General features: G+C 44.2%; 1 protein-coding gene across 1 annotated transcript in view; it reads right to left on the minus strand.

The window, feature by feature from the left end:
- Window positions 1–6: 6 nt before the first annotated feature.
- Window positions 7–26,044, minus strand: part of ZNF592 (zinc finger protein 592) — a 42,410-nt gene continuing 16,372 nt past the window's right edge. The window contains exons 4-10 of the mRNA XM_074917771.1: window positions 17,204–17,382; window positions 12,478–12,654; window positions 11,535–11,694; window positions 8,422–8,700; window positions 6,907–7,019; window positions 3,246–3,381; window positions 7–1,947 (exon numbers count right to left, since the gene is read on the minus strand). Of these exons, the coding sequence (XP_074773872.1) occupies window positions 1,435–1,947; window positions 3,246–3,381; window positions 6,907–7,019; window positions 8,422–8,700; window positions 11,535–11,694; window positions 12,478–12,654; window positions 17,204–17,382 (1,557 nt within the window). The 3' untranslated portion in view covers window positions 7–1,434. The remainder of the gene's footprint in view (window positions 1,948–3,245; window positions 3,382–6,906; window positions 7,020–8,421; window positions 8,701–11,534; window positions 11,695–12,477; window positions 12,655–17,203; window positions 17,383–26,044) is intronic.

Raw genomic sequence — 26,044 nt, forward strand, 5'->3', positions numbered from 1 at the left:
GGCAGGCCCCCTTGGATGCTTTTATTTGCAATACTTGGAAGTAAACATCATAGCAAGGCACAGACGCCGCTGCGGGTTAAATAGATACGTGATGGCTCGGGAGTGCCCCCTGCTATCCTTAACTCTACGTAGGCTACCTGGTAAAACATCCCCTAGGCTAACGTACACCGTATCAAAAAATACAAAGAGTCCAAACTGTTCGTATCAAAACACGCCGAGACAAGAAGGTGAGCGATCCGAATGCAGTAAGATAAATAGTTCTTAAATTATTTAAACATTGTCATAGTAAACAATAACGAGCAGGGTTCTGGCTCAACAGAATAAAAAAAATAATGGCATAGGACAGAATTATATTACACGAAGCGCGTGTATGATGGGGGAACGAGTGAGAAAGGTGAGAGTCAATATGACTACACGGAAAGAAACGTCTCCCAGGCGATAGGCAATGGCGAGCTGCGACAGAAGAAGTGCCAGCGGCGGAGCTCGGCCCTGGCCGCCATGGGACGGCGGCTCCCGCTCCTGCCAACGCCTCCGCGCGCTCAGACAGCCGGGCAGGGAGCCCTGGCACCTGGCCAACGGCTTCGCTCCAGCTGGTGCACGGGCAGGGACCTGTTCTCCCCATCTGGGGACAGTGCCAACCTGCCACCACCCGGCCCTGCCCAAGCTCCCTGCTGGGATTAGCCCCCGCGCCGGGACAGCAGCTGGAAGCGCAGCCAGTGAGCCCCCGAGGGCACCTCCCTCACACTACATGTGGCTTTGAGCTGTGCTCACCCCAGAGGTCAGTGGCTACAAAATTCTCTTACAGGATGATTCAGGTCCAAGACATTTCATTAAATTGCCTTTTGGAAAATAAGGTTGTTATTCAGGCAATGAAAGAAAAATCAGCACAACTTACAGCTTGAACCCATCCCATGTAACGCAGAAGATCCCAGATCGGCCAGCACAGTCCTGACAAGCGTGTTTTGCTGAGACAGCATTATGAATTAAAATGAGTAAAACAAAGGCAGGATGGGAAGAGAAAAAAGAAGCCATAAATAGAAGGAGAAAGAAAGCAAGACAGGGAAGGCAAGGCTGGGGCTCCGGGCAGAGGCTGAGGCAGTGCACACTCAAAGGAAGAGAGCTCTTCTTAAGGAAACTGCAGCTGCAGAAAGTGCTCCTTGATCCTCAGGAGTTGGACAAGCTCCAGCGAGGATTTTCGCCCTGCTTTCCCTTTTCACCTCTCTGGTCTGGCAGAGAGTTAGTGCTTAGGATGCAATGGCAGGGTTTGTTTTTTTCTTTTTTAAATTTCCCTTACAAATAGAAGTTAACGGAAAGCAATGTCCATCCCAAGTAATCAACAGAGTATTTCAAAGATTCGCCCCATCCCCACCCTGTATTTTGAGTAAAAACACCCCAACAAAAAAACCCCAACCAACCTAAAGGGTTTTTTTGTTTTTAAGTCTTAAGAGACTTTGAATGATTGTTCTGCGAGGTGCTACTGGGACCCTCCATGCCACACGTCTGACTGTGTTCACAAAGAGCTGAGTCACTTTTGCACTCTTTACATCTCAGGTTTTCTTCTTCTGCCGTAGTGTTCATGTCACCATTATACCCCTCGTGTCCGTTCTCACTCATCCTTTGCAATTTCTGCCTTTCATCTTCCTCCTCTTCCTCCTCTTCCTCCTCCTCCTCCTCCTCCTCATCTTTTACTTTATGAACAATGAAGAGGTGTCTGTTCAGAGAGATGTGAGAGGTGTAGCACAAGCCACAGAACAAGCACTGGTAGGTGGAGCTGTCTGTCTTGTGCCGAGGTATGTGTTCCTGAAACTCAGTACTGATGTCTGTCGCAAATCCGCATTTAGCACATTTCCAATGCGCTTTCAGTTTTTTGGCTGGCGGTGTGTCTGAACCCGCAGCGGCCTCTGCCTGACCCAGCTCATCCATTGCCATCCTCTTTGGAGATTTTGCCTTAAAAAAATAAGAATAAAAAGTTACTTTACTGTTCGAGCCCAGAATAGGTGCTAAATTCCACACACTATTTGAAGACACCTCAGGGTGAATACACGTCAGTATCGTGATGCAAACTAAACAAAGCCATGCCTAGGCACTTCTCTTGCACTGCCTTTCCTACCCAAACGCCTCACCCCAACATGCAGGATCTCAACTGCCATCCTGTGAGGGGCTGGCTGGGCAGAAACAGGGAGTTGGTGTGGGAAGGAGCCCCCAGAGCAGGGACAGCTGAGGGACAAGGGGATGGCCATTAGCCCAGACAATGCATCTCAGATTTAACTCTCAACATTTTCCCTTCCACTCAGTCTCTTTCTTCATGGCATCTCTCATTAACTCATCCCCTCTGTTTTATAATCCCAGAGTGCTTCTCCTCCCATGAGGATGGCTCACTTGCGTACATCCCTTCATGTGATTTTGTTAACTCCTTATCCAGCAGCACTGAGTAGTCTTGATTTAGGATACAGCTTACAGGCTTGTATTTGCAGACCCAGCTGGAGCCACGTGAAGCCACCATCTAACCCTGTTTAGCACATCAGCTCTGCTTGGGGGAAGCAGCCACCAGTTCATGGAAGTGAATTTGTGAGTTACCCCAGGTTCCCTTACGGCAGAGGAGTCAAGTCTTGCCTGCAATCCCCCAATGCTAGGGTACAGATGAATGATAAATTGCACTGATATGGAAAAACTATGTCTATTTTTAAAGTAAATGGAGCAAAGAAGCCCCATCAGCCAATCTTCCACTCCAACCCAAATTAAATTGGTTGAACAGTTACATTTCCTGAAAAAAATTACACAGTCCTACTTAGGAAGAATGCAGTTTTTGTAGGCAACGGATCTTATAAGTATTTTACAAAAAAAAAAAAAAGGGAATCTTTTATCACTAGCAGAAAAAACAAGGGAGAATGAGGAGAAATGTGCCAGGCTCATGAAGAGAGTGGCAGGGGAAAACAAGGGTAATAACAAACCTAAATGAGACCTGGTTACAAAGTAGAGTGAAAAAATGCCAGTAAAACACAGGGCCACACATTCAAGAGTATCTTGAAAAATGCCCTGGTGCTGCTGCAGCTCAGCTGCACTTTCAGTTCTTCTCCTGACACTACCAGAGAGAAGCAAACTGGATGGAGTTGAGAGGAGGGGAAGGAAATCTGCCGTATGGACGAGAGGGCTTGACTGCCGCAAGGCTGCGGCTCGACCTAACACCCCAAGTGAACAACTACTCTCCAGGTACATTTATTTTTCAATGAAAATATATTGGTTACTTCTGCTGTGTCTCTCTCTGGAGCTTTTGCTTTGGCCATCTGGGATAAGTCTGGGTTTTTGATGCCGTGCATAAGGCTGATGTGATTCTCCAGCATGAACGGCTGAGGAAATGTCTGATTTTCATCTGTGCAGTACCTTGGAAATAAAAAATGGAAGAAAATTTATTAGAGGAAATGCCCAGCTGTTCGTTTCCATCTGAGCAGCTTTTCACTAGGTGCCAAACCAATAGGTGTCATTGGAGACAGAAGCTGGCGAGTAATGTACTATTAGATTACCAAAATATGCAGCAAATCATCATTTTAATAATAAAACATCATTCCAGAGAGAAATTTATAGCAGTTTAGAATTTACCACAGTAAGCATGAATGTGAATGAAAGTAGGGCACGTCTTACAGTCCAGCACTAAATAAATACAGGGACTAGTCGAGATCAGGCCCACCATGATACATGCTGCACAAGTACAAGATAAATCATCAAGGTGGAAAACGCATGGGAGAAAAATGACTCTCAGATGAGAGACAGACCTACACACAGAGGGACCTCAGGACCTGTGTAACACCAAGGAGGCCTGGAGCAGCACCAGGATCTGCACCCAGTGTTCCCATGCACCAGTGCAGCATCACATCCACAGGACCACGTGTATCATAACACACTTAAAATTCTTACAAAACCACTGCAATTCCAATTTTAGTAACAATAACCTAGGCAGAAGAGCTCATGAATGTCTCATTCCTGTTAAAACTTGGTAGGAATCAAGAGCTGCCAGAGAACAGTATTGCCATTTCAAAAGGAGATGTGAAGGGGCTGTGCCAGCCTTCACTCCCAGACGACTGAGGGCTACTGGAAATAAGTGCCAGGTGCTCAGACACACGCAGCACCCCGTGCAGCATGGTGAGGCACACAGAGGTCTCCATTAGCAACTGGGAAACCCAAGATTGACTTTGCATTCTGCTGCTGCCTGCCAGCATGACACAGGGAAGGTCCATCAGCTACATATCAACCCAAGCAATGAGGCAAGTAACACTAGACTTCTCTGAAATGCACAAATTGCAGTTGAAATGTAGGCAGCAAGGGATAAAAAGGAACAGAGAGGAGTTGAAGTGTCTTTGGGCCACAAAGACATCTTTTAAAAGAAGATTCCTACTGATCTTCCAGTAACTAGATGGAAATTAAACAGTCAGTAATGATGTGAAAATGCAGATGTGCTCATTGAATACTTCTGTTTTTAACAGGAGCCACTTAGATGATAAATCAATATTTAATAATGATGGAATTTTTCTCCCTCATGGAGGAAAGATGAGAGGTTATTAAGTGGCATTTATCAAAAATAAACATTGAAAATCAAGCATTCCAGACAGTTTGTCCTTGAGACTTGGAAAACAAGAGCAAGTTCTCATAACAATAACCAAATGAATTATGAAAGAAAATACACAAAACATCAGAATACTTTGCAATTTGTCCTAATTTAGAACTCTTTTCATGTGAGCAGGGAAAGATGTTTTCCTAACCTGAATTACTCCAGTGACAAGCTTGGCAGGAGGGTGTTCAAGCAAGTCCTCCACCACTTGTTTCTCCCTACAGATTTAACAGAAGGCAGAGACCTAAGCAGTGGCAGAGGGCAAAGGGGAAACTGCAGCTTGAAATGTCAGAAGCCAGAAGGAGGACACCTACCAGAGAGAGTACTAGAGTCACAAAAATACTCAATGGTCAGTTCAGTGACAAAATTTACTCATGCTTCACATGGAGAGCCAGGAGAAGAGCGTGATACAAAGTTAATGCGTCAAAACCCCTCAAGGGAGTAATAGGTGAGACTGATACAAACTGCCTGGTGGGAAGAAGAAAAACAGATACCATCAACCAAGGGAAAAGAAAAGGAGCAGCAGAGGTGTGATGCCTTACAGAGCTCAGAACCGAGGCGAGGAGGAATTCAAAGCAATGGGAGGATCTGCGAGCAGTCATGGAGGAGATTTTTGGAACAGTACGCTGGACAAACTAAGAGGGATCAAAGGGGAGACTGAACAGAAGACCTTGGATCAAACAAAGAGCAGCTGTTGGAGATGTCGGGACAAATATTTCAAGGATGAAGTTTAATTTGAAGAGTGCTGTGATTTCAGTAAGCCTCCCACTACAATGATTAAAGAAAGCACAACCACTGTCCAGTTAAGACTTCATCAACAGATTTTGAAAAGGAGCAACTGCAAGCTTGAGAATTAAACACAACCACAATTCACTTGAATTTCTAGCTGTCTTCTCTGCTGTAAACATGGCATGATGATGGACTCTTGGGTGAAACTGTGGATTCACAACTGCGTGTTGTTCTGAAAAGTAATAGAAAAACTGGACTCCAGGGCCTGTATGAGCTAATGTGTACAGTAGGCTGGCACCTGCCAGGTTGTGAAGTATTTCTACACAAATCCTTCTTCCCAGCTAGGCCTTACATTCATTTTGATTCTGATACACTCCACTTCGAAAACAACTGATACAGAGAGAATAGAAATATACAAATCAGGTATATCCTGACTCCAAAGACCATCTCCCACGAACTTCAAGCAGAATGAAACATACTGGGAGCCGACATTTCATCTTCTCAAGAGGTTCCAAGTCAGAGCACAGTTACCAGAAATGGAGTTCAGAAGTCCTGGCTGAAAAATGCATCAGGAATGTATTCCTATCAGGCCCCCATGGTGATGCCAATACTTCATCCATTTACTGAAAGCTCTTGTGGCTTACTAGGCAGTCCAAGGAAATAAAGTACATAAGGAATGTACTCTTCAAGACAGGCTTTTAGTAACTTAAGTGCAGTAAAGTGACAGCACATGCTTCAGAAACACTTCCATTATACCAAAATTTTAGTTAAATACAAAAAAATCTCCCAACCTACATCACTGCAAACTTCCTTTCCAACACAAATGGGCTTTAATTCTTTTTCAGAAGGATGTCTCAGAAGGAGACAGGAAGCAAGTCTGCATGGTTGCTCAGTGTACAACTTATTCTGCAACAGCAGATGAGATGCAGCGGTTGTGGAGTCACTTTTGTAAGCACTGGGCTTTGTCCTGAACTGAGACTGTATTCACAGTTAAATTATGTTCACCAGCAATGACTTTCATTCACTGCTGATTTACAAAGCTCCTCTGAAGTCTCCACATCCATTTTCCAACTTTGAGGTGCATCTTCCCAAGCAAATCCAGCAGGCTTAATTCTCCATTGCCCTGCGGCTTGTGCAGTCAGTTCTGCTTGTATAAAGTGGTGGCAAGATCTAGTGCCCTGGTTCATTAGGATTTTACACACCTTTTGTACCATTTTTTCATGGGGAAGGCACAAGAGTGATGCATGGTTACACCAACCACGAAGCAGCAAAAGGCTGGCCCAATATTTTATTGGCTGTTCCACAATGGTGTGCAATATAATACTCATTTTGCACTTGCAGATCTCAAATCAAACCTTACCCTAAGTTTCCAAAGGGCATTGTGCAGTCAAAAGCAAGGACTTATTTTAGCCACCAAGTCTCTCATGTTTAACATATTCTTCTTCTCACTCTCCCTCAGTTACTTATAGCCTGGAGCAGATAGGAGCAGACATGATCTATTACAAAGGGCTTCCAAACTCGAAGGATTAGCCTGTCGTTGAAAACAAATTTGAAAAGTGGCATTCAGTACGTACCAGCAAGTATAAACTTTCTTTGCTGTGTCGTGATTATTGCGGATGTGTCTACGCAGACTGTTGGAGGCATTAAATGAGCGTTCACACTGTCGACAGGGATATCTCTTCATAGACTAGCAGAAGAACAGAAATATCTTTTAATAACAGGGAGATGGAAGGCACTGACTGGATTCTAACATTTCCATGCTCTTCATCTGGACCTTACCTCTCAGGTGCAAAAAACTCCTCTTCCACTGATAAAGATCACCGAGATTTTGGGGTCTCACTCATACTCAGACCAACAGTTGGCTAGTACCAGCTTATAAAAACCAGGACTAAAGCACATGCTTGATTTTTTTTATTTTTTTTTTTAATAGGAATTGCATTAGGTGCTTCTTCTGTGGGCTCATTTCACTACAGGACCCTCTGCAGAAGTAATTCAGTGGAAGGCCCCTTCTGCCACACATAAGAAGGCAGGACCCTAGGGTGAAGTACAAGTCCACTTACCATTCTCTCTCCTCATAATTCAGCACAATAAAAGGGTAAGATGTTAAAGAGCATCACAGAGTCCCACTTGTAATCTGTATATGATATCCACATCCCCCTACACAGCTCTGCCCCATAACTAGACTCCTCCTTTTCCTATAGTTCTTCGCAGAATCTGCATGCACTCCATTTAAAATCTTCTTAGAATTGTTTAATTAATATATATATATGTATTGAACTTAAATATTTGGCAAATCTCGTACTTCTATAGAATTCAAATGGGAAATTCCAGCATTCTCACCCTGCCCCCATTTTCTTCTCTTGATACTTATCAAGTAGGACAATCCAGCACTCCCCAAGTCAAGCTAGAAGGAATCAAAGACTATGATCCAGATTTCCACAGTCTCTGCTCATGGGACTTGAGAAGGGTGACTCACTATACCAAACAAGAAGTCCTGATGCCAAAGTACTAAGAAATCTGGCTGCATGCATCTTGGCCTATGTTCTGCCAAAGAGAAAGGATTAGCTTGACAGAAGTAGGTCAGGACAACACAAGGCTTGAACTGGATGAAACCAACCAAACTGAGATTTACAGTTCTTATAACGACTGCTCTGTGCACTGCAAGTCTGTTACTCTTCCCCAGTTAGATGTAGTGATACCTACCAAGCAGTACATCATGCAGAGGAACTGTATGTCCCTCTGTAATTCCGAGTGTAGATAGTTTAGATCAGACTGTTGAACCAGCAACTGGAGAAGACACAGTTTTCCATTCACTTACCCAGATGAGCCGAAGAAGCAGCCTGACATTAGATGCAGTGGGAGAAGGAACAGCAAAGAGGATGAGGTACGCAGGTTGTAGAGTATGATCAAGGACAGAAAGTGTGCTTACAACAGCTACATCATTTTTTTTGTTTGGGCCCTGAGCTTACTCCTCAGTGGGCTGTCAAATAGATTCTGGGTTTCTTTTTGCCCCAAATATAAATGATTATCAGACTCTTTTGCTGAAAAGATCTTGTTACCTAGTTGAAGAGTTTCACCTGAGTCCTTACCCTTCCATGACTTCTCTTCATGTGGGACACATAGGTCTCCCGATCGGGGATCCACTGTGAACATTCCTTGCAAGTCCAACCAGTTCTTCTCAGTCTGGACTTGGATTCGGGATTGTGTCCTTCCACCCTCATGTCCTTCCTCAGCAGAGGAGAGTGGGAAGTCCCGTTGGCTACCGACAGCTCCTTTGGTGGGATGTGAACCTGGTTCCTTGATGCCTTCTCAGATTTCTGTCTAAAGTTGGAGAGCTCCTCAGGATTTTGTGGGACTCCATGAACACCCTGGATAACAATAATAATGGAATCACACATAACATTTATACATAATTCGTATTATACACCTTTATTTATAAATAAATAACATCTATTATTTAAATAAGCAGTTTAAGCTTCCCACCCCCAAAACAGTATGTTGATGGCTTGCTCCCACATCTTCCCATTTCCCCTTGAAGCTGGCTGCAGTGCTTTCCCCAGCAAGAGATCTTCCAAAGAAACATGAAGCTTTTATTTATGTTTCCTGCATGACAACAGCACTTCCTCGGTGCTGCCTCTTTAACATTTTGGGTGAGCTCTGAGAACTCTGGTTAAAGAGAGAATATGTAATGGAAGAGAAATGTTAATTGTCATTATTACAAGAGCCTAAGCTCTAAAAACGCAGAGATTTGGTAAGCTCTGAATGAAATGTTTGCTATTATCTGGGGGGCTCCAAAGCTGCTTCATCTTTGCTCAAGGGGTGGGAAGAGACAACCTCTCAGTTTCTCCAACCTACCTTCTTCAGTTCCTCACTATCTTGCTATTTACATTTTCACAGTTCAAAACTTTGCTCCTGACACATAAAAGCAAGCATGGAGCCAGAAACCAGCCTTACAAGGAATATGTCTCCAGGCTCTTTGGCTGTTCAACAGGCCAAAATCCAAAGTCCCCCAAAAAGTTATTTTAACAAAGAAAATTGAACATAAGGAAAATAATCCAGAAATGAAGAGCTGTGGGAAAGCAAAAGCAAGTAAAATAGCAACATACCAAAGAAACCTCAAGAAACTCCCCTAGGAACAACAACAGTTCATCCACACAAAAGGATAATTTAGAGGTTTAATTGTGCACAGTAATTAATAACGGGTAAAGTTTCAACACACGAAGGCCCCAGGCCTTTGGAAGTCTTTCTGTGGGTTAGACACCAAACAAACTTCAAAACACAAGGTCTGATCTGAGAAGCCTGTGTGCTCTGCACCTGATCCAGCTGATGTCAGCAGAAGCTCTGACGTGCAGTGGCCAGGCAGTGGCAGCTGCTCCACAGCACTGCCAGCTATTTAAGTTAACACCAACAGTTCACCTTTCTCCCCATCTGGGAATCTCAAGTGTTTTCTGAGCTAAGAGTACATTAGTACCCATTACTCCATTTCTCCTGTTATTATACCACTGGAGGAGGGGGAAAGAAGGACCACAGAAAAATGAACTGACTTCTCTGCAGAATCAGTAACAGGAACCAGCCCTTCTAACTCCTACTTACGCTTTAACAATGGAAAGCCAAGAAAGATGATAAGGCACACTGTATCTTTATTTTTCATGTACGGACACATTAGACAGCACCTCCTAGAAACTCTGTATTCCATAAAGGAGCAGGATCTGATAGGAGAGGAGCCTTCTTTAATTACCATCTCAAAGACTTCTTGATGGCCAAATACAGCCTCGCTGTTTTGTTGCGGAGATGTCAGGGTGCTGGTGCACAAACTGCTGCAGGCAAGTTCCTGGAGGGTGGGATTTGCAAATGAGCTACAACAAATTGTGTAACTCAACTCAAGCCCTGCTTTTAGCATTGGGGTTGAATGCCTCTTTGAAGGTCCCAGCCTTAATCTCAGCTCTATTTTCCTAGCTATAATACAGGAAGATTAGCAATCATCAACTTCACAGGAGGGCTTCAAAATTTAATTCATTATTGCATGCAAAGCATTTCCAGATTTGCAAGTTAAAGGCATGGGGGGGGAGGAGAACAAAAAAGTAGTTTTGAATGGGTTTTGCTTTTTGGAGTGAGCTGATGAATCTTCTTGGTTTTTAAGTGTAAGTATAAACAAAATAAAGTCACTGATTAAAAAAAAGATGTCACTTTTTTTCTCTAATCAAAGGAAAATAAGACTTTGCAAGCTCTTTCTTCAGAATGCTATCAAGAAATCTTCCAAGAGGATTTCTGTGGCAGAGTTGTTAGACACTGTACATAGAAACACACTGACTAAAACAACGGAAAATTGAGGCACTCACACGTTTATGAGATAAACAGATCTGCAAGTCCTCACACACATCTTACTAGAAACCACCATCAAATGGACAACACTCAGCCTTACATATGTATAAAAGAGTGACAAATGATAGAGAGATTATTGCAGTGTTTAATGCAACATGAGCTGTTACTGAGGGAGGGCAGGTTCAAAGCACTCTCCAGACCACCATTTCCACCAAGTTTTGGGGTTGCACACAACTATCCATTTCAAACCCTCTTCTGGAGCAGCCTGAGTGGTGCCAGCATGGACACACCCACGGCAGGGGTCCCACCTCCCAAGGCTCCTACTTCAGGGCAATCACTGCTGTGTCTGTCAGGGCCCTCTGCAATCTGGTGTGGTTCTGCAGGCAAGAGGAGCAGCCAGGGAAGAGGGGTGTTAAATGCCATGCAGCCTCTCTCCAAGGCAGCTGCAAAGGGGCCAAAGCTCTTTAGGTGAGCACCCAAAAAAGGGACATTCAGCTTTTGTTGTATAAATTGAGTAACACTGTGGGCAGAGAACACTTCTCCCTGTCCCCCAACCAAAGATAAAGATCCCACCCTGGTTTAATCACTTCCTTGGATTTAATATAGAACAGTTAAAACCCAGAAAGATTTTGTAGAAAACAAGCCTTTGTCATAAGGTTAAATTATATATAGATGAGAGTAACTGCCTGCATTACTACCAGCTACCACAAAATGCTCCACTCATGTTTCCAGATAATACTGTAAATCATTGTAGTCTGCTGCTAATACATTCCTCAAGAACTTTCCACTTCTTCAACCAATTTCCTCACACAGTGGATGAAAACTCTCTATGAACTCAAAACACAGGACCTCATATCAGTAAGTGGTGGGAGTTACCTACCTTAACGTGCTGCATTAACTGCTGTTTCTGCATATACACCAGCTGACACTGTGGGCACTTAAACACTCCCACTAACAACTTGTTGGTGTTCTGCTGGAAGTGCTCTTGGAGCAGCTTCTTCTTGTTAAAGACTGTCTCACAAGAGCATTTGTAGATCACCCTGGAACAATTAAGAAAAGTAAACTCAGTGTCTCTTGATTACTTATCTTAAAAAGACAGTGGAAAAAATTATCTCGGCAACTTCAGAAAGGCATGGGCTTCCGAGGAGGGCTACCCTCTCAGTGCATTGTCAACACACACCCACAAGGACAACTGACCATTAACTCAACTGGGAAGAACAACAAAATGCCTCAGGCACTTACCACAGGTTTCTAAAAATAAGTTTACTTCTGTGCATATGCATAACTACCTACGCATGTGTGTCGGTAAGTGCAGCCAGATGGGAACAAACTCAAAGTATACTAGCTAGCTACACATTACTTTCAATCCCACCTTCCAAAGTTCCTCCCCTAAAGCATACATTTTCAGCACTAGCTCAAGTCTTGGAGGGGAAAGCTACAGAGTCGAAAAAACAGGAGGCTTCTCTCTAGTGATTTTTGGGGGCAATGCTCCTCTTCTTTTCAAGTTCCAGATGCAGCAGTGGCCCTGAAGCCCTGAAGCCATCTACCAAGAGGTGCCACTGTAGGTCCTGCCAGACAAAGAGGCAACAATTAAGTTCCTTTCATGGATTTTCAGCTCTTCCCTGCCCAAACTCCTCTCCTCCTACCCAGGAGACCATGTTCATACCAAGGAGAACACACTGTGGCTAGGAACAGACCCCTGCCAGCAGACAGATCTTCTCATACAAGGACAGAAACCAAAAACACAAAAAAATTGGGAGGGAAAGGGGGAATCCTGGAGCTACCCTGTGAAGGAGAAGAAGAAATAAACCCAAAATACTTACTGAGTAGTCTTGTGAGACTCTGCTGGGTGCTGGCTGGTCATGTGAGCCGTGGTACTGTCGGCCGACTTGAAGGCCATTGGGCAAAAAGAACACTTGTGGAAGACTTCGCAGTGTTTCTCATGGATGTGCACTTTCAGCATGGCAAGAGTCATGAAGACAACTCCACAATGGATGCACCTGGGGGATGCACAGAGCCGAGTTACAGCCACAGTGTGCGTCCAACACACACAAAGCAGCACAGACGGAGGCAAGCACCACACTATGGCAGGTCCTCATTTAGTCTCTTCAGGAGCAACACAGAAGAGTCAAGGAGGAATATAATACAGGAATTCACAAGCTGGGCAGATCTCACAACTGCACAGAATCAACGAAACACAGAATGGTTTGGGTTGGAAGGGACCTTAAAGATCATCCACCTTCACCCTCCCTGCCATGGGCAGGGACACCTTCCACCAGCCCAGGTTGCCCAAAGCCCCGTCCAACCTGGCCTTGAGCACTTCCAGGGAGGGGCCAGCCACAGCTCCTCTGGGCAGATGTTGGCAACAAGAAAACAGGGTCTATAAAAGAAGCTTTCAGAGACTAAAATAACAGAGAAAGAATAAAGGAAGATGTGGTTCAGCAAAATGCCAGCCCTGCATCTGTGAAAGCCAATTCCACCACAGGAACAAGTGAAGAACTAAAGTAAAAGTATCTGAGGAGATCTCTAGGTAGCAATAAGCAGCATAAATACCAATTAGTCCTCAATACAAAATAAAAAGAATATTCAGCTATGAGATCTTCAGTAACCCCATACAACTGCTTCTTACACTCCACTAAGCACTAGAAAATAATGACAGCAAAGATACTGAAAACAGCAACAGAAACACCCAAGGAACTGATTAATCTCATTAAAATCATTAAGACACAGGTGTTGCCTGGAAAGTGCTTGTCTGGGAGCTGGGTGGATGCTCCAGGAGGAGAGAGAGAAAGAAGCAGAGGTTGCATGTGGAGTCAAAGGATTCTTTTTGGCAGCTGAAAACATAGACCTGGGGCCAGGAGGAGAGCCAGGGTCCCTCTGTTGGTCCCAGCCTGCCTCTCCTCCTAACACACACCTGTGATACACCTTGCCCGATACTCCCCCAAGATGGCAACAACTGGCAGCCTTACTATATTTACCTTTAATACTTCTCCCGAGAACCCACCCGCCTGCTGTGCTCCAAGAACAGCCACACACCAACACTACAAGGGCACATGAGGACGCAGACACCTGCCCTCGCCTGCCTCGGCCACTGGGGTTACCATTCCCACAGGAGCACCTGTGCTGATCCAGGACCAGAATAGCCTCTCCTAAGAAGATTCAATCAAAATGACTAACAGCAGATCTCCGCTTAAGCCAGCGCTGCACGTACGGACTGTTACAGTGGAGGAGCTCAGCTGGGCTGTCCAGGGGGCCAACGCTTGTGCTAGTAGGATAAGAGAGATACAAGGAATAACTTCCTCCAGTGAGCCTGGAGTTAAGCTGCCTTATAAATACATTTTTCCCTTCATTCTGCTATCTGCTGTTTGCCTGTGGTGCTATTAGGGTTTGTGCATTTGCAGCACGGCTGCACGGGCCCTGCTGTCGCAGATGGACCCCAGCTATCGAGCAACTGGAAGAGCTCCAAGCCCGTATCAAAAACAAACAAGCCGCTAGATTATCCTTCCCTCCAAACGAGCCTCCCAACAGCGTTTAGGAAACAAGCCCACGCTTTGAAGTTACACTTCAAAAGATCATTAGACAGAAGCCAGCCCAAAGGAGCCAAACCCTCTCTCCCCAGAATATACACAGAAATGCTGTTTTCTTAAATTTAGAGAGGGAAGCAGTGACAACAGCTGGCGTCATCTTTGGGGAAGCATGAAAACATTCTGCTTAGGTAGCTCTGCCTTCAAGCCTGATCCTCACTCACGTGAAAAAGGGAGAGAGACCTAGAATAGTAACACCAGGAAATGTGTTATTATGGAAGAATACATTCCCCAAGTATAAATGGAAGAACAAATGCTAATCCTGACAGTAAGATCTGGCTGGTACATCCAGGCATATCTGATGGGCTTCTTCCACAAACACACCCTGGACTAACAAGGGGTGGTTCTGCATTATGCTCGGTTTTGGTAAGTACTTCATTTAGAATTAGGGATGAACTAAGTAGTAACTCAGGGTCAAATGATCGCAAGTTTATTTAATTTACAGTAAATGGAAGTTTAAACAACAGTCACTTTGTAATCAAAATCCCAGTGCCAGAAGGACAAAGCTTGATAAAGTAAACTAATTAGCAGAACAAAGTGGATGGAAGATGTCAGAGGCTTGCCACGTAATTTTTGCAAATTGCAAATTCTGCTATCATCTCCCCAGCATGGGGGAATAACTTACAAGAGAAGACTCTTGGATAGCCTCAGGGCAAGGAGAGGTGGTGTAAAAGTCTTGGAAAGCATCCTGTGAGAGAAGATAAAGCTAGAAGATGTTGCCTTAACCTTCTGAATGCTTCCTGTGCCTTCACCTTCCAGCCTCTCAACTCTCCAGATGGCACCGAGCAGGAAAATAAGTCCTAAATCAGTGGGAACAGCTGGAAGGTGCTTGGAAAATGTGGGGAGGTAACACTTGGAGCCAAGTGGAAAGGAGCCTTTAGGACAGGCTTGTTGATTTTTCATTTTTAACTACGGAAGACCATTCTCATTTTCAGTGCAATCACTAGCCATGACTAAAACCCAAATAAAACAATCTTACTCCAAACTTAATTGAATGCGCTGGGGTATTACCAGAAAAGGAGACAGGATAAGGACTGGTCCCAAAAACAAAACCAAACTTGTGCATCAGAAATTCAAGAAAAACAGGGATATAGTGAGAAGCAGCAAGTCAAGCTGATCCTGGGAAGGATTTAAAAGAACTGATCAGCTTTTCAGCTCTGCAAGTAACAAAAGTGAAAGAAAAGAAGTAAAGTCACTATGTGACCGCAGGGCAGATGCCATGGATTATCTAGATACAGTTCTGCAACTAAAATTTATTTCTTCTGTTTTCAACAATGCCAGTGGCATCAACCCCACAGCAAGACTGGCAGGATAACAAGGATAGCGCAGCCAGAAGTCCACCTGTCTGGTGGACTCAGTTTTCACAGATAAGCAAATGCCATTTAGAGGAGAAGTTAAAGAAATTTAGCTTCTAGAGAAGCCAGGTAAAGCTAAAATATCCAAAAGTATCATTCTTGAGCTCTGTCGTGGTTTAGATCTTCATTAATGCCCCTGGCACAGAAAGCAGATACTTGCTAATGACATCTGTAGACGGATGGAAGCTTTCGTTGCTGACAAGGATTAAGGCATCATAAATATATTACTGTAATACATCTGGAACAAATAATGTTTTTAAAAAATGCCAGGTCATACACTTAAGAGTCAGGACCAAGCTCCGTTGTACACTGTGAGCCCATCAGTTGGAAACAGAGGAGAAAGGACTTGCCTCGGATCACTGCTAAAACACTGAGCTTCCTACATAAGGCAGCTCAGGACAGCGTAACCCTGACACACATTATTGATCAAGGAATTGATGAGCATGGGGATGCTGTGCAAGCAGCTCTGTGTGATGAAATTCTGCTGCATTTGGGATTCTCAGGTGGCAGTGAAGTCCAAAGAACTGCACCAAGCCCGTGATTAGTTTTCTGACATCTACTCCATTCCCATTTTTCCGTCTCAGGGAAAATATTTTTTTACCAGCTTTCCTCCTTCTCTCAGATTAACTCATTTTCAAACAGTCTGAGTATCACAGCCATTTAATTTGCAACAGAATTAATTCTTTGTTGTGGGCTGTGCTCCCTCAAGTCAGATCCCACATTAAAAAAACCTTATCTGTATATAATTAAATTCAGAATTGGTTTGTTATGTGCCTCTTGTCTTCACGGTTGAAAGAAAAAGCCCTTGAAAACCTAAGTGTGATTTCAGAACAAACCACACAGTGAAGGCTTCCTGAATTTGCAGACATCTTAAAAGATCAGCTCCAAGAGCAGAAACTGCCCTATTCATTTTAAATTTCCAAGTATCAATTGCAGAAAAAACATAACTTTAAGGAATCATAAAAAGTCACCTAGTCTCATCTCCCAAGCAAATCATCTGTGTCTTAAGGGCTGTGCTGCAGCTGAGGTGATCTAAACATGCCAAAGAGGAAAGGCTTGTAGGGAAAACAATGTCTTTTATTAAAGCAATCAATTTGATTGGAGAAAAGACAACGCATGCACAAACACACCACCACATCCAGAACCTTGGGAGCCTTTCTCCATCTGTCTCAGTTCATGAGAAGTGTTTGGAGAGTTGTAGGGGCATACAAGAAAATAATCTATGAGCTTCTCATGAAGGCACACATCCCCCAGTCCATTATAACTGACATAAATATAAGTTCAAACCTTAAAGAGATTTGGAAGATTAAGATCTGCAATCCGTTTGCTGTAAATTATCAATCCAGAGATGCCTGCTTGCAACTTGAATTCAACACGTGTCCTTCAGCTTAAAGCTGCCTCAAAATCATTTCTGCTCTCAGAAACCTCCTCTTAAATCCATTTAGTAATTCCCCATTTCAAATGTGTTTTGTCATGCAGAAAACCACGCCAGGCCTGGGCTACATCCTCTTTCATTTCTGCTGTAAGGCAGATGCATTTCCAAAGATCTAAATCCCAGTTTCCTGTTTCCTCTCGCCATCTCAGCATGGACCCTCTGGAGCTGCACAAACCTGAATCCGACTTTGCGGGAGTAATGCAGGCAGTTCTCCTTGACATGAGTTTGGAAATAGGCAGAGCGGCAGACGGCTCCGCACTCTGGACAGCAGTAGGGAGACTTGTGAGCGTGGATCCTCTGGTGAGCACAGTAACTGCACTGGTTGGGCAGCATCATCTGGCACACTTGACATGTCTGATGAAAGAAAGGTTACATTAATTAGTTATTCTTTGTTTGCTCCCCCCTAATTCACCCTAGAAAACTTTCAGGTTTAGAGAAAGCCCCAGCCCCTTTCTCTAGTGTTACCATTAACTCTACGAAGCTCTTCAGCTAACCTCCTTATCATCTTTTTCCGTAACAATCCTAATAACTTCCACAATCCCTGATGACTGTATTTATTCTTAAACCATGTCCTCTGTGGTTTATTTCTTTTTCTTCCCCTAAAATCTTTCATCTCTTACCTCTGAAGATGTTCTGTTTGGTCAGTGCTTTTATTTTCGCATTGAGAAGGAAAGCCCTTTTCTCAGAGAGACCCCACCCTGCAACAAAATCGCCCCAAGAAAGCAGGAAAAACTCCATTACAACCCGACTCGAAACCCTTACTGCTGAACACAGTACAGTCCTGATGTGCAACAGCCTTCCCCACCAAAACCATAGTTGTGTCTCTTGCAAAATTTCTTTGGTCCAGATGAAATCCAAACTTTCAAAAACCACAAACCATGTGTGCTATGATACCCTTACAGAAACATCTTGATAACTAGAAATTAGGCAAAAGACTCTTTCCCTCCCAGTTTCTGTACTCTTTATGAAATGCATTTCTCTTCCCTACCCTTAGAAGGGCCACACTCTGATGCTTTGCAGAAGCAGCATCATTTGCTTGACATGTAAAGTTTTTTATGTGGATGTATTGTCCCAGTTTCAGCAGCTGTCAAACTTCTGCTCCCTTTCACAGGTGTCTTGACTCTTCTGTATTCCTTCAAAGCCCAGGAGCAACTACTCATCCTTTGTAGGATGCATATTGCTTGATACCTAAGAAGGAGTAGAGCTGGAGTAGATATGAGCCCTCCAGCCTTGAGCCCTCTAAGGGCTCAAACTCTCTTCGGTCATTAATAAACCCATGCAAAATCACTCCTCTGCTCCAAACTCTGTCTTAACAATGAACTAAAGCAAGCAAACAATTATGGATTGTCAAATCAGGTAGTGCTTCCACTAGGGTTAAAGAAGGTTACCAGGCTCACAAGATGGTCAGAAGTTGTACCAGAGGGTGTATCTACATAGTCAAACAAAGCTTTTAATGTAGCATGTGCCCACACAGATGGACCAAACCTAGTCCTGAAGACATCACTGCTGGCAACCAGGGTAGAAACCTGGGACAGAAGCCCCTAAATCTGACCAAAAAAAAAAAAAAAAAAAAAAAAAAAAAGGGCCAACTCCATTTTCCATATCATTGCTATTCCTGCAGCATCTCTGTGATGCTCTACTACATAACATCCATCAGAGAACTGTCAAAACCACTGCAGGTAATAGAAAGCATCATTTATAATAACACACAAAGCTATGTCAAACCTGAAAAGGTTCATGTGGGGAGAGGGAAATAAAAAAATTAGGCTCTTGAAGGAGACAAATGCAGAAATTGCCAAACACATCAAAAGTCTTGGACACACAATCTGAGATATTATGCAACTTAAGTTTAGAGGGGAAAAGGTTTCCCCAGGAAAGAGAGAAACGGGTGAAAGAAAACTGTATTTTAGGACCCCCATGTATGCACTCAAATGCAGTTCAAATAACCTCAAGAGTATTTCAGCCCTTCCCCAAATGCTGAAGAAGCCCCCTAATTTCAGCAAAGAAAAACAGCACTAATGAGCCATGGTCTGAGCTGTGAAATAGAAATGGGAATGAGAAAATGGGAAATAGAAAAACCCCAGGACCTCTCTCCAAGGAGCTGAGCAGGACCTTAAATTCTCCAAAGCTCTCTCAAATCTCCAAATAAGACCTGCAAGAAGAAATTAACGTTCAGGGCAGTTTTATTGTGTTTTATGGCTTTTTTCTCTAAGCGGGTTTCGATTTGCAATGGGAAGTTTTAACTTCTTGGCATTGTTAAAATAGGACTCCTTTCGCTTTGATCCCACCTCGTATTTAAGGCAGACTCAGCACAACCACAAGTTGAGAGCACCTTTGCCCTCACAGCTTAGTGAGAAACATTTTCTCTCCAGATCCTATCTTGTCAAAGCCAATTTAGTTTTGATTTTAATTCTGCAAAGAGGCAGTTTGGGGCTGACCTCTTCCTCCCCAGCATGCCTTGCCCACTGCCCCCAAAGGCACCCTGGCAATCAGCACATGTTAAAAACCTGAATTTTCACTGCTGTGTGCGCTTGTGCTGGATCTAAAACATGACAAAACCGCCCGATATTTAATGGGCTTCATGCCTGGGCACTACTGCCTGGGGATGTGCAGGCTACAGCAGAGGAGCAGTGAGCTCTTGTCACCTTCTTCTTTTTGGCTCAGCAGGGTCCAAAAATGCTAACATCAGGCAGAAAAGTTTGGGGGACAGCTAGCAAAAAGCATCAAAACTAGTGGTTATCTTCTTCAGGCTCCACAAGAGCAGGAAGCCTGCCAAAGAGTGCGTACACACAACATGGGAATAAAAAGCAAGAGTCGGCGAGGATAAGGCTAAATGAATTCATTGCGTCTGCAGATGCCAGGGAAGAAGCTGGAAGGATTCCCGCCATGCTCTGCAGGGAGGGGACAGAAAACACAGCCCAAGTCTCTGAGTTCAGATTGTCTAGTGGGAGAGTCAAGAAGTCAGGGAGTAAACAGACAAAATGAAAACCAGTGAGTCACAAAGATAAATTAGTAAGAATAAGAAAAACTGTCATCTTTAACCAGCATTACTTCTGTACTTGGGAAAAGTCAACTGTTTTCCCGCTTCACGAACCCATCCAAGCTCTCCAGAGAAGTCAACCACCATGTAGATAAGGAAGATCTGACCGGCAGATGGGTCAGGCTACCTGGATTTCCAAAATGGTTTTGCAACACTGTTCACTAAATGATTTTAAGGAAACTAAGCTGCCACAGCATAAGAGAGGAAGGGTTTTTCTTGGATAACTAAGTGTTTAGAAGAAAGGAATAAACAGTTGGTTCTTTGACAGAAGAAGGTCCCCAAAATTTCTGATGGGATTTGAGCTCTTCAGAATAGTCTCAAAGTATCTGGGAAAGGGAAACAAGCAGTGCAATGGCAAAGATTGACGATCATAACCCAGTAACTCAGCATGTTACACATAAGGGCTGACCATGAAGAACTGCAAAAAGACCATACAGGACTGAGTGACTGGGTAATAAAATGGCAGGTTGTATTTTTCCATTGAATCAAACACAGAATATAGTAGAGCTGAAAAAGGTTCAGTGGAGGGGAAAGAAATTATAACTGGCATCTTTAGGCTCACGCTAATACTTTTCTTAACACCTGCAGAAGATGCAAGGCCAGAAATCGTGCCCAGGGGTAATACAGGAGGGGCTGCTCATCCATGTTATGCCAAGAGCTGCTGCATTTGTCAGGAGCAAGCGGGCAGCCGCGTGTGGTCTCCCCCACCGAAGGCTTGATCTTGGAGATGGAGCGGCTTTTTCTTTTGCAACTCCTCTGCTTTGTATGAGAAATTGTAACTTGGTTCCAGATGTCACATTTTTATCTCTCTCCTAGTTTTCCATGACTTTTCAAAGAAGTCTGGCAGCAATTTGAGACATTCATTAGTCAGTTATTTCTGAAGCATGTTACCAGGATATGATTTTGAGTTGTGTAATGTCTGTGTTTTTCATATACTCCCATACCCTACACTTTAATCAAGAGTTATTTATTACAAGTTTTCTTTAATTCCGGTTTGCCTGCTACATTTCATTTGGGCTCTTCTTCCAGAAGTCACATTCACACACACACAAATGCTCAGAAGCTCAGCCACTTCAGAATACTTGATTTTATTCCCATTTTTACTTATTAGCTTCTTCAGAAGGGGAAAAAAATTTAAATACTTGCTGAAGTAGAGTGAAGGCTGAAAAAACATACCGCTCCAAAAAAAGTTCATCTATTAAACCCAACCCTGTGGCCACAGAGGTATCTGCAAATCAGGAAATTTATAGTTAACACACAGTTATGCTCTGGGAAGTGCCTGCGTAGAGGCAGCACCATTAACCTGTTTCACTGAAAGGACTGACTACACAACTCGGCATCAAATTTGATCCATTCACGAGCATGTTTTCTTCTAACCACCAGCAGTGCAAAGCACCCTGAATCAGAGAGTCAGAGCAAGCTCCCATCTTCTCACATGCAAGCATCACTGCAAAATTCCTGTGGCCAATTTTCTTGCTCAGATAAAGCCTGAGAGCAGCAAAGGCACAATCCCCACCAATGCACCACAGAAAGATTAACTCAGGACACAAAACTTTACTTTCACTTACAATGTGCAAGAGGAAAGGGAACTGGCTTCAGCACAAGCAAAAAAACTTTACATTGGTTTTAGTGTTTCTTTGCTGTTATAGAGATGTTGATAAAGTTCATGTTTATTTGAGAGACACCCCCAGACCACAAGAGTCTGCCTTGATATGATCGTTATGCAGCTTCAGATAAAAACATGGGGCTGCACTGACCCTAAGCCATGGGATCAGGGCTATGAAAGAGAAAAAAATTCATAAGCCTAACAATGTCTAAATTACAAAAAAAAAAAAAAACAACTAAGGACTCAAAGTGAAAGAGTTAGAGGGGAACAGAAATGGTATTTTTGGAATATAAATGTTTTAAAGAACGCTTGTCCTTTACATATTCAAACCAAAGATCCCCCACTGCCCAAAGCTCCAGTCCTTCCCAAATTCAGCCTTTTGCAAGCTTTAATTTTTCTATTTTAGGCAGGGCTGCATGGGCAGCTGATACTTCTGCAGCCAAAGGACTGCAGGCAGTTAGGTATTAGCAGGATGATTCTGCTATTTAAAAAAAAAAAAAAAAAAACCAACAAAAAAAGCGCAGCAAATTACTACTTAAAGTTAACCTTTAACTTCACATTAGCTTTCACTTACTGCCTCACTGGAATAGATGCCAGCAACCTGCATCCTTCAATGTAGATGCTCCCACGTGTAGCAGCTGGTCTGAACACCTTCATTTCTGCTACTCCATGCTCCCTTCCCCACCGCCCACCAGTACAACTGCTGGGCCATGCTACAGTCAAGATCCAGATGCTTGGAGGATTTTTATTTCAATCATACAGCTTACAATGCTGCTACACAAAATTTTACCAGGATGAGGAAAAGTGGCAAACAGAATTTCTTTTGCTGCCATCGTGATAACTAAACTATACTCCTCCCCAGGCTCTCTTTAAAAAATAGGCATTATCGCATTAGCATGTTCAATTTATAGATAAAAAACCCACTACAACAGAAACTCAAGATTATTAATTTAAAGACAAAAAATCTAGAACCCAACTGATACCCTAAAACCAATGTGTTCAAGCTTTAGTGACAGAATATGTGTCAAGTTTGGCCCTAACATAGACCTTTATCATAATTAACTCCTATATACTCTTACAATGTCATACCCAAGCACAGCAAAGATGTTTTTGTTTCTTTGGTTATAGTTGCCTATTTTAAGATGTCAGCCTAAGGAGCCAAAGCCACTAAGGAAGTCTGCTTGGCCTTCAGCCTAAAGGCCATGACCACAAGACACCCTTCAATCCGAAGCTCCTTCCATCCACTGTCACTTCTGCTACTCCCAGCTTACTCCCCCTCTCCCTATCATATCTATTCATCCTCAGCCCCATCACTGCACCCCACATCCTCTGTTGACCTTGTTCACTCTCATTTGTATTCCTACACCTCGCTTACAGCCCAACACTCCAAAACATAGATCCTCCTCAGACCTTCACCAAGACCAACATCTAAATCATCCCAAGACACCAGGGTGCTCAAGCCTCAATAAAATAAGGCATTGGACTAAAACATTATTCCCTGGAAAGCAAGGCTGTTCAATAAACATAAAATACATTTTTCTGTAAGTGGAAAAATCCCTGGTTAAACTGTCAGTGTAGACCTAGAAACTTGACAGTTTTAGTAAACAAAGTGGAATTGCAATGGAAAAATACACTAGCACCACAGATCTTAGACAATGTTGCATCAAATAAGCTTCTCATTCTATAGCTCTTTTGCCTTTATGATGTCAGCTGTAATCTCAAGAATTTCAGTTTCCACATCTTTCCTTCTGACCCCCTGTACTAGGTTTAAACGGTAAGGTTTTGGGAGCAGGGGTGGCCTCTGTGAGAAGTCACAGGAAGCTGCGCCTGTGTCGGATGGGGCCAACTCCAACCAGCTCCAAGATGGACCTGCCACTGGCCAAAACTGAGCCCATCAGCAGGGAGGGTAGCACCTCTGGGATAACTTATTTAAGAAAGTGTAAAAAGTGTTGTGCAGCAGCTGGGAGAGGAGTGAGAAGACGAGAGAGAAACAGCCCTGCAGACACCAAGGCTGGTGAAGAAGGTGCTCCAGGTGCTGAGTAGAGATTCCCCCACAGACTCATCAACACCATGGTGACACAGGTTGGCCCCCTCTAACCCATGGAGGGCCACAGCAGATGTGCCCCGGAGGAGGCTGCAGCCAGTGGAGAGCCCACGCTGGAGCAGGCTCCCGGCAGGACCCGTGACCCCATGGAGAGAGGAGCCCACGCTGGAGCAGGTTTTCTGGCAGGTCCTGTGACCCCCTGGGGGACCCACGCTGGAGCAGCCTGTGCCTGAAGGATGCACCCCGTGGAGAGGACCCACACGGGAGCAGTTCATGAGGAAGTGCAGCCCAGGGGCAGGACCCACGATGGAGCTATTAATGGAGGATGGTCTCCTGGGGGTGGGAGTCCACACTGGAGCGGGGGAAGGTGCAGCAGAGATGAAGTGTTATAAACTGACCACAACCCCCATTCCCCTGTGCCACTTGGGGGGAGGAAGTAGAAGAGTCAGGAATAAAGTTGAGCCCAGGAAGAAAGGAGGGGGTAGGTGTATATAGCTTTCTTTTTATTTCTCATTATCGTACTCTGCTACAATTTAAATTGTTGGCAACAATTTAAATTAATTTTCCCCAAGTCAAGTCTGTTTTGACTGTGATGGTAACTGGTAAGTGATCTGCCTGTCCTTATCTCAACCCACAAGTTTTTTGTCCTATTTTCTCCCCTGGGCCTATGAGGAGGGGGAGTAAGAGCAGCTGCGTGGGCATCCGGTGGCCAGTCAAGATCAACCCACCATACCCACCAACAAACCTCTTTGCCTCTTGCATTGTGACTTGAAATCTGAACTCCCAGTCTCTAAAATGATCACTTATTAGGTTGCAACACATTTTCACATCCTCACTTTCAAGTCACTGGTGTAGCCCCTAAGGCTACATGGTACATCCCCTCTCCTTTCTTATGATGGCAATATTAAAGCCCTCTGGTCTTCCCTCCACCCTGCAGAGTTGGCTTCTGCCCATGTCAGTGGTGATGCACATCTTGCAGCTTTCCATCTCTGCCTCTTTTTCTCACCTTGCACTTCTTTGTGCCTTGCATCCCATCAAAGACAGTACCACAGCCGTTCAAATGCCATTTTGCTATGATCATCACCCATCACGTTGCCTTTTCACTGATTCTCTTAATTGACCGATTGTTTATTTGCTAATCCACACTAAAAGATTTCAGCTCCAGCTCCAGAACTAAGATATACATTCAACTCCTCCACTCACCCCTCCCAACAGCCTCTCTCAGGCCCCACCATTACCAGTGGGTTCTTGCTTCCTGGGATTTCATGATTGGTTTATGCCAATCTAATGAGTGCCTGGCACCCAAGGGGCAGTCACAGAATGGCTGACGTTGAAAAGGAGCTCCAGAGGTTATCTGGTCCAACCCCCCCAGCTAGAGCTGGTTGTCCAGGAACATGACCAGACAGCTTTTGAATCCCTCCAAGGATGGAGACTCCACAACCTCCCTGGGCAACCTGTGCCAGTGCTCTGTCACTCTCACAGTGATAAAGGGTTTCCTGGTGTTCAGAGGGAACCTCCTGTGTTCCAGTTTGTGACCACGGCCTCTGGTCCTGGCTCTGGGCACCACTGGAAAGAGCCTGGCTCCATCCTCTTTGCACCCTCCCTTCAGGTATTTCTAGACATTGAGGAGATGCCCCTGAGCCCTCTCTTCCCCGGGGTGAACAGTCCCAGCTTTCTCAGCCTTTCCTCATATGTGACACGGTCCAGCACTTTCATCATCTTTGTGGCCCTTTACTGGACCATCTCCAGTATGCCCATGTCTCTCTTGTACTGGGAAACCCAGTAAAGACACAGCTCTCCAGGTGTGGCCTCACCAGTGCTGAGTAAAGGAGAAGGATTATGTCCCTTGACCTTCTGGCAATGTTCCTCCTAATGAAGCCAGGACACTAAGGGTCCTCCTTGCAGCAGGGGCATATTGCTGGCTCATGGTCAGCCTGGTGTCCACCAGGACCCCAAGGGCATTTCCTGCAAACATGTTTTCCAGCAGGGCAGCCCCCAGCATATACTGGTGCATGGGGTTTCTCCTCTCCACAGGAAGAACCTTGTACTTCTTGTTAAACTTCATGAGGATCCTGTTGGCCCATCTCTCCAGCCTGTCAAGGTCACTCCAGGTGCCAGCATGACCCTCTGCCTTATCAGCCACTCCTCCCAGTTTTGTGTCATCTGCAAAATCACCGATGGTACACTCTGCCCCATTATCCAGATCATTAAAGAAGATATTGAACGTGATTGCACTCAGTATTGACTCCTGGGGTAGTCCTTTAGTTACTGGCCTCCAACTAGACTTCACACCACAGATCCCACCCTCCAGGCCCAACCATTTAGC

Source organism: Athene noctua, chromosome 13 (genome assembly GCF_965140245.1).
Source record: "Athene noctua chromosome 13, bAthNoc1.hap1.1, whole genome shotgun sequence".
Lineage (NCBI taxonomy): Eukaryota > Metazoa > Chordata > Aves > Strigiformes > Strigidae > Athene > Athene noctua.